The sequence below is a fragment of the Gymnoscopelus microlampas genome (assembly GCF_963454915.1).
Source record: "Gymnoscopelus microlampas genome assembly, chromosome: 13".
Taxonomy (NCBI): domain Eukaryota; kingdom Metazoa; phylum Chordata; class Actinopteri; order Myctophiformes; family Myctophidae; genus Gymnoscopelus; species Gymnoscopelus microlampas.
Window position 1 is genome coordinate 32,389,888 of NC_139950.1, and position 8,744 is coordinate 32,398,631.

General features: G+C 41.6%; 1 protein-coding gene across 1 annotated transcript in view; it reads left to right on the plus strand.

Annotated features, from left to right (window-relative positions):
* Positions 1–8,215, plus strand: part of LOC311059174 (serine protease HTRA1A-like) — a 47,293-nt gene extending 39,078 nt beyond the window's left edge. Inside the window, exons 7-9 of the mRNA XM_084076859.1 lie at positions 933–990; positions 5,040–5,135; positions 7,499–8,215. Of these exons, the coding sequence (XP_083932985.1) occupies positions 933–990; positions 5,040–5,135; positions 7,499–7,667 (323 nt within the window). The 3' untranslated portion in view covers positions 7,668–8,215. The remainder of the gene's footprint in view (positions 1–932; positions 991–5,039; positions 5,136–7,498) is intronic.
* Positions 8,216–8,744: the final 529 nt, after the last annotated feature.

An 8,744-nucleotide genomic window follows, 5' to 3' on the forward strand; every position in this document is an offset into this window, starting at 1 on the left:
AAGTTAACACAGCAGGGTATGGTGGAGTATCTGCACACACGCACGTACACACGCACACATACACACTGTGGAAAAAATTATAAGCCTTAGCTACTTTGAGCGTGTACATGGAGAGAGAAAGTGTCTAGGGCATAATTTGAGCATTCCCAAACGATGCTCCTATATGGACGTTTGTGTTGGGTTATTCACTCTAACACTCCCGACACAAACTGCTCCACAGTCTATTGAGTGATCCAAAGTAATATTTCTTCCCCCCCTAATGTGGTACAAAAACTCCCATATTGAATTTTATGGAGGAGTAGCCCTAACCGTATGGTAATTCAGTCTAGTCAAGTCTCTTTTCACAGAGCTCTATTGTGTGGAGGGCAGTCGTAATCCCTGATTTATATGGATTCAATAGAATGGTCCTGATACCGTTATTAAGACTGTGGAAGGTGAGGGAAGAAATTCATAATTGTTCAATAGTTACAATCCAGGACTTATTTAAATGTAGGGTAAGGGATTTGTTGTCGTTAAACTAAGTGTTCAAAATCTCTATATTCTGTTAGTAATCATTAATAGTAACAGGGGTCTCCAGCTCTTTAGTAAACATAAAATACATGTTTTACTCAATTGGGAGAGTGAACTCGTACAAGATACAGGATACACTAGTGAAAAAGTATAATTGGACTCTGAGAAAATGTTATCCCCTACTATCCTCTACTAGCTTGCTTATATAAGCAATAATATATATATTGCTACTGATATGTAATATATTGTATGCATTGTATGTCATGATGATGAATTGAGTAATGTTGGAATAATGGAAACAAGCCCCCCAGGGCTTTTTTTTGTTATCCGTTTTGCACTGTTACTGCCGTACCGTTTTCTAATGTGTTAATAAAGTATTCAATCAATCAATCAATACTTGTTTTCTCTGTATCTATTATCAGGGCAGGCTGTATCTAAGAAGAAGTACATTGGTGTGAGGATGATGACTCTCACTCCATCGTAAGTTGCACACTTTGTCATTGACTCCACCGAAGCACAGACAAACACAGCCCTACAGAATTCAGCTGTAATGATGGATGTCAAATACAAATATTGATGCGTTTTGTTATGTAGAGTGATTATTGTCTCCGCCAGGAGACTATGTTTTCACTTTCCGCCCCCCCCCCCCCCTCGGCCAAGCTAACATTGGTCAAGCCTCACGTGACACGTGACAATACGTTGAAAGAGTGTGCTCTGATTGGCTAGTGAGACGCATGACGTATAGCGGCCTATAAATAGATGTGTCACTTTGAAAGAGTCTTGGTCTCTTTCAAAGTGAGGTAAGACAGGAATAATCACGAAATGGCTGAGAAATGGCGGAGCAATACATTATGTAGACACACTGGTGTCATCACAATACGTAATATAAATAGCTTAGACAGGATTAATCAAGAACAGTACATTCCAGTACAAACTGATATCACAGTTGATGACAGATGATAGCACGGTTCTGCTGGCGGAGACTTGTGCTCCGAGGAGCACATTTTCTAGTTATTATTGTCTCCGCCAGGAGAGTTTGTTTTCACTTTCCGTCAGCCAAGCAAACATTGGTCGAGCCTCACGTGACACACGTGACAATACGGTGAAATAGTGTGATCTGATTGGCTAGTGACATATAACGGGCTATAAATACATGTGTCACTTTGAAAGAGTCTTTGCCTCTTTCAAAGTGAGGTAAGACAGGAATAATCACGAAATGGCTGAGAAATGGCGGATACTGTAACAATTGGATAGGACACTTACACAGACAGGACACTTACACAGACAGGACGGATAGGACACTTACATAGACAGGACGGATAGGACACTTATACAGACAGGACGGATAGGACACTTATACAGACAGGACGGATAGGACACTTATACAGACAGGACGGATAGGACAGTTATACAGTAACTCCAGGTGGGGATACCAGTTTTAAGAGTTTTTAACGGAATTCTCAGAGTTTTTATCTTCTGTCGTTATGAAGGTTGATAATCTGGTCCTGACAGGTGATTTCAACTTTCACGTTGACAATCCCTCAGACAACTTAGCTAATGAATTTATGAGTATTACGCAATCACTGAATTTGACTCAGCATGTGTCTGGGCCAACACATGACCAGGGTCACACACTGGACTTAGTTTTTACACTGTCATTGAACCTCAATAATCTACATGTGGGGGATTTCTTTGTCTCTGACCACAAATATATTCTTTTTAACATAGATTTTATTGCCGAGACCCAACCCATCAAACGTTTAACCCGCTCTCACTTTCTCAACAGTTCCTCTGCTGAAAATTTTTCCTCTGTTTTTTCAGATCTTAGTAAGGTTGCGATAGCTCCCACTGACACCAATGACCTTGTCTGCCATTTTAATAATTTGTGTTTGTCTGCCCTAGATGCAGTTGCCCCCCTCAAAATAAAAAATAAGTGTGCTGGTGCTGTCAACGCATCCCCGTGGATAAACGAGGACATTCGCAGATTAAAAAGAGAATGTAGAAAGATAGAGCGACGGTGGAAAAAGACTAAGGAGACAGTTCACTTCACCCTCATGAAGGAACTTCTGTCTGCTTTTAATCACAAAGTTGAGGATGCAAGAGCTGCTTACTTCTCTAATCTGATTAACATTAATAAGAATAGGCCAAAAGCTCTTTTTGCTGTAGTAAACACTCTGGTAAACCCTGCTCCCCCCCCCAGTTCCTATCTTCTCAAATGATGACTGCGATCAATTTCTATCATTTTTCCTTGCCAAAGTGGACAATATTAGATCTAAGATAACACCGCCCTGTATCACCATAGCTGACCATCCGCCCCCAGTGCCGTCATTGTCCCAGTTTAACACGATCTCCTTAGAGGATCTCTCACCAATTGTGTCACATATGAATCCCTCCTCTAGCCCTGTTGACACCATTCCTACTGCCCTGTTAAAAGATGTTTTTAACTGTCTAAATCCTTACATTCTGTCAATCATCAATAGCTCCTTATCCTCTGGGTGTGTGCCCGATCACTTTAAACACGCAAGTATCCAACCACTCTTAAAAAAACCAAGCCTTGATCCACAAGTTCACAGTAATTATAGGCCAATCTCCAAACTCCCTTTCATCTCAAAAATCTTAGAAAAAGTTGTCTGCAATCAACTTCTACAGTTCCTTAATCAGAACAATACATTTGATAAGTTTCAGTCCGGCTTCCGCCAGAAGCACAGCACTGAAACTGCACTACTTAAAGTCTCTAGTGACATCCTTATGAGAGCCGATGTCGGTGAGTGCTCAGTGCTGCTGCTGCTTGACTTGAGCGCAGCGTTCGACACGATAGACCATTCCATCCTCCTTAATAGGCTCCAACAGTGGGCGGGACTAACCGGGTCGGCCCTGACATGGTTATCCTCCTATCTGACTGGGAGAAGTGTGGCTGTCGCTTGTGACAATTATGTCTCCTCCTCAGCTCCCCTGACCTGTGGGGTCCCCCAGGGCTCCATACTTGGTCCAATTCTATTCTCCCTCTACATGCTCCCCCTTGGCACTCTTATTAACAGCTTCGAAGGAATATCATATCATTGTTATGCTGATGATACACAAATATATCTCTCATTTAAGCAAACTGATCTCACTAAACTCACAGTCTTGCATGACTGTTTAACTGGTATCAACAATTGGATGGCACAAACCTTTTTACAACTCAACCCTGATAAAACCGAAATCCTCATCATAGGCCCTGAGATTAGCTCAAATGCAATTCGTCTGTCCCTTGGTCCCCTGGCAACTAATGTCAAACAGTCTGCAAAGAACCTAGGTGTCTTCTTTGACAATCAAATGAACTTTGATTTCCATATTAAAAAGGTTACCCAGTCATGCTTCTACCATCTACGCAATATCGCAAAAATAAAATCAATGCTCACTTCTCAAGACCTGGAAAAAATCATGCACGCTTTTGTTTCCTCCCGTCTCGACTATTGTAACGGACTCTATACCACCCTGAGCCGTTCATCATTATCCCGACTTCAACTAGTTCAGAATACGGCAGCCAGAATCCTCACAAACACCAACCGCAGAGCACACATAACCCCGGTACTAGCCGCACTGCACTGGCTACCAATTAGGTCCAGAATAGATATTAAAATTATCTTAACCACTTATAAAGCATTACACGGACTGGCCCCATCTTATATTTCGGACCTACTGCCCCCTAAGGACAATATGAGATCCCTCAGGTCTTCTGACAAAGGCCTTCTCAAAATACCTAAGTCCAACCTCAAAACAAAGGGTGACCGGGCTTTTGCAGTGGCCGCTCCCACACTGTGGAACGCCCTACCATTGGCCCTAAAAAATGCAGAGTCTGTTGAAGGTTTTAAGAGGATGTTAAAAACACATTTGTTCCGTAAGCATTTTTACCCATGAAGTTCTACCTGACTTTCATGGACAAATTGCTTTGTTTTAATCATTGTTGTATTGTTTTATTACTCTATTTATATACCTTTATACTCTGTTGTTATCGTGTTAATTTTGTTTAATCATGCTCCATTGTACAGCACTTTGTAACCTTGTTTTGAAATGTGCTTTATAAATAAAATTTACTTACTTACTTACTTACTATCCAACTAAGGTTTGGATAAAACAGACGGATAGGACACGGATAGGACACGTGTGTCATGTTACTATGACACAGTAACATGTTCTAATTAGAACATAAGAATTAGAACATTCCCAACATTCCCAACACAAGTCTGCTGGCGGAGACTTGTGCTCCGAGGAGCACTTTTTCTAGTTATTATTATTATTACAGTACAAACATGACGCAAAGCTCAGCCAATTAGTGAAGGCGAAGGGTCGGGTTCGATTAGCACATTACTGCTGAAGTCACACATAAAACTCTTGACTGAAATTATTTCATCATCACTGATCCTTCATGGACTATTAACATTTGACAGTACTGACCTATTTGCTTTGATTGATGACTGGAATAATCACTGCTTGGCCACACCATCCTTCATAGTACCTCACCCACTGACCATTTCCCTGTCTCTTAGGTTAGCCAAGGAGCTGAAGAGTCGACACCGAGACTTCCCTGACGTCACATCTGGAGCCTACGTAATGGAGGTCATTGCCAAGACGCCAGCTGCAGTGTAAGGACAACTTTTCTGTCCGTGTTGGTCAAAAAGCGTGGGTTCAATACAAACTTAATTTGGTCGGAACGTGGCAGATTTCTGTGGAACGTGGCGACAGGTTACCGCTCACACTTCCTGGGCCACGGGATATTGTGTTTGGCACTTTGCGCTATACACATGTATTGAATTTATATGCAAGACACTCACTCACCGCCCCTACTCTGCTCTGTTCTCCTGTGCGCACTCACACAGCATATGCACATATATTTCACGGTCTCTTTTGTTCCAGTAGTTCCCTCATCTCTCGTGTGTCTGCACTTCATGCACACACGCAAACATACACACACATTCACACAGGTTTATACAACTGTCATAGCAAAACAGAAATTCACAGCTCACTCCAGCATGCCTGCTGACCCTCTAAGAATCCCCGATTTCCCACAACCCCAGCCCCCCAGCCCAATGCAATCAACCACCACCACAACTCCAGCAGAGTGTGGCTAGAGAGATGCTGAGCTCAGCTATTTCCTCTAGCCCTTATGCAGGGAGGCAGCTTCTCTGTGGTTTTCCTGGGCCTACTTACCCAGCCTTTGCAAGCATGGTCTCCAGTGCAGAGCCTATAGCCCTTGTCTGGACTCTACTTAGTGTTTAAGTCACAAACGTTTATGGACAATGACATTTCTGTGGTTCCCTTTACATTGTGTTGCCTGAGATGCTGTTTTGATGCTGTTTTGATCTCATGCTCTGATCTCATAATGTTAGGCTATTATGTTAGTCCTGGCCCTGGCAAGTATAGCTTGGCCCCACTATAGAAAAGAGGGTCCTGTGTCCCACTGGAGGTGTGGGCATTAGTCATGCTTGCCTATTAAATGACACGTAGTTGGTGAGCGCTATGAAGAGAATGTGGAACTGTGGTCGTGTTAAAGGGGAGCAAGGCAGGAAAAGGTGTGGTGGCCTCATTTAGCATGTGTCTGTGATTAAGTACTTGTTGTGTTTGGAGTCAGGCTTTGATATCACTTCTGGTAACCGGCCTTAGTCCTGCTGTGATGTAGACTTTACTAGCCTTCTATTTTGAGTGTCTTTGCTCAGGGAGTCTTGTATGTTTTCCAGCCTGCCCTTTCTCTGCTCTCATTCAGTCATAATTGTGGTCAGTTTCCACCAAATCCTGTTTTTTTTTTTTTTATCTCTCTATGAAACAGATTTAATATGAATGTATTCAGATCTGTTTCTGATTAAATGGAGGCCCCACAATGCTTACACTGAACATTTACACATTCCTATATTTATTCCCTACACTTAAATGTTCTGAATGTTATAATTCTGGCTGTGTACAAATGCAACTAAATGGACCATATGTAGACTGCCTATTTGGTTGCATGTGTACACTCTCAGGGTTAGATAAATGAACACTGTTCATTTTATATCCTTTTTCTTTTTTGAAGAACTATAGTTTAGATGTACAATGTACATTATATACACTTTTAAAGCTAGAAACACACAAGGAATATTTGATTTGTTTTATAATCTTTTAATACCATGAATGATAAGTAAAACTTCAATAATGTAACAAATATCTGATAGATTCAAATTTCTCTAAAGCCCTTCAATCCCATTTCCTACTTTGTTTTTCTTTCTCTAAGATATCATTCCACAGCAAATACTAAATACTAAGGCTGTCCCCAACTAAAGAAATGATTAGTCAATTCATATTGACAATTTCAGTCCATACCTGCTTTCCCCTGGTGCAGCTAACTGTATGTATGTATGTAAATGGTAAATATCAAATGTTTGTATTGAAACATAATGCAATGTGTAAGGCTAATTTAAAAGTTGAAAATGCATTGAGGTGGATGGTTGTATGTAAGTAATCTTAGAAAGAAAAATTCAAATTAGTGCCTTTTAATATAATTCAGCACTATGTGTTTCAAGTTTCAGCCCTTCGCTCACTTGCAGTGTGGCTCTCTGGAAAGAAATGTTGCCCACCCCTGGGCTACAGGCTACAGAAAGTTAAATACTGGCAGAATTAAAGGGCTGTGACTGTCTAGATTTTACAAGAGATGTGCATGGGAAAAAAATAATAAAAACATGACTAATAAACTAACAAAGTCTTGGTAGACTAAGACCAAACAGACCGATTAACCACTTGAAACCGAGCGTTCCTATTCTGGGGCAACCATTCGGCAAAAATAGCAGATCGGCTATTTTCGGTGAAGAGATTTGGTGTTGAGTGAAAAAAGTAGGGTACCTAGTATAGATCCCTGGACCCTGGTCTTCTAAGTATATAGGGTTTAAGTGGTTAATCGATGAATCCACTATGAAGGGACAGCATTACAAAGTAAACTGATTTTAACTTTGAGGATTTGCCCTTGTCTCCCTTCCAGTGGCGGCCTAAAAGAGCATGACGTCATCATCTCCATCAATGGTCAGAGGATATCTTCGGCAACAGATGTCAGCACCACCATCAAAACTGGTGCCACACTCCGAGTGGTGGTGCGCCGGGGGAACGAGGACGCCATTCTCACCATCGTCCCCATGGAGATTGACCCTTGACCCTACCCCAAATACGACGCATTTGCGGGAGCTAATTTGTTTTTCTCATCACCAATGGACCTTATAAGGGTGTGGGTGTGTGGGTTAGGGGGTACGGTGCTCTAATGTGACTCCCAGCCCGATGCCATGATTCGTGGCCCCGCAGCCAATGGCGCCATGCATCCAGTAAAGTTCTGGCTTTGCCTTGAAAGAAATGACTGTACAGGTACTCTATTGCAGAGTTGAAGTTTCTAATCCATGTGTATTTACGGTTTTATTCTCATATGCCTTGATCAAAGCTACTACTGTTTACCGATTAACATAGAAAGACGGTTATTGGCATAATGTTCCCATTTAACTTTTGTTTTGAGTTGTGTTGAGTTTTGATGCAGACTTTTGCTTGGTGACGCCTTTCGTGGCTGTGTTAAAATAATCAAGAAGGTTCTCTGAGCACATCTGATTTGTATAATATTTTTTATTCACATTTTTATTTCAAGTACTGTCGATGTGTTTTGATGATTATGTGTTCTGTACTGAGAGCCAAATAAAGGGGTTTCTTTTGATTTACACTCTCTTTACTTGCTTTCTCATTTTCTCATCTCCCATCATCACTCTCTCACATACACTCACATACACACAGAGAGGCACATGTACACACACACACACACACACACACACACACACACACACACACACTGCACCGAGGTTGATATTACGATATTTGCTTTGCATGTGCATAGTATTTGCTTAGCCATGCTCACACATGCACACAGGCACTAGGGGGACATAAAATCAATTGGGATCTGGTTTGAATTAGTTTTTATTGCCGTCATACGGGTTTGATAGTGGCCTGGTGTGCTTGTTGGGCCAGAGGCCCTCCAGGCTGACCTCAGAGACAGGAAAACGGGCCAAACGCATGATATGATCCAGGATATGGAGGCCACAGATGAGGGCCTTGCATGAACACACAATGAAGTCTCAGCCCAGGAGTACGTTGATCATATACATTTGGAATAAATTGAGAATGAATTTTGAAAACTTGGAGATGACAGTTCTTATTATTATTTTTTTTTTAAACTTTGAATGGCCTCACAAATC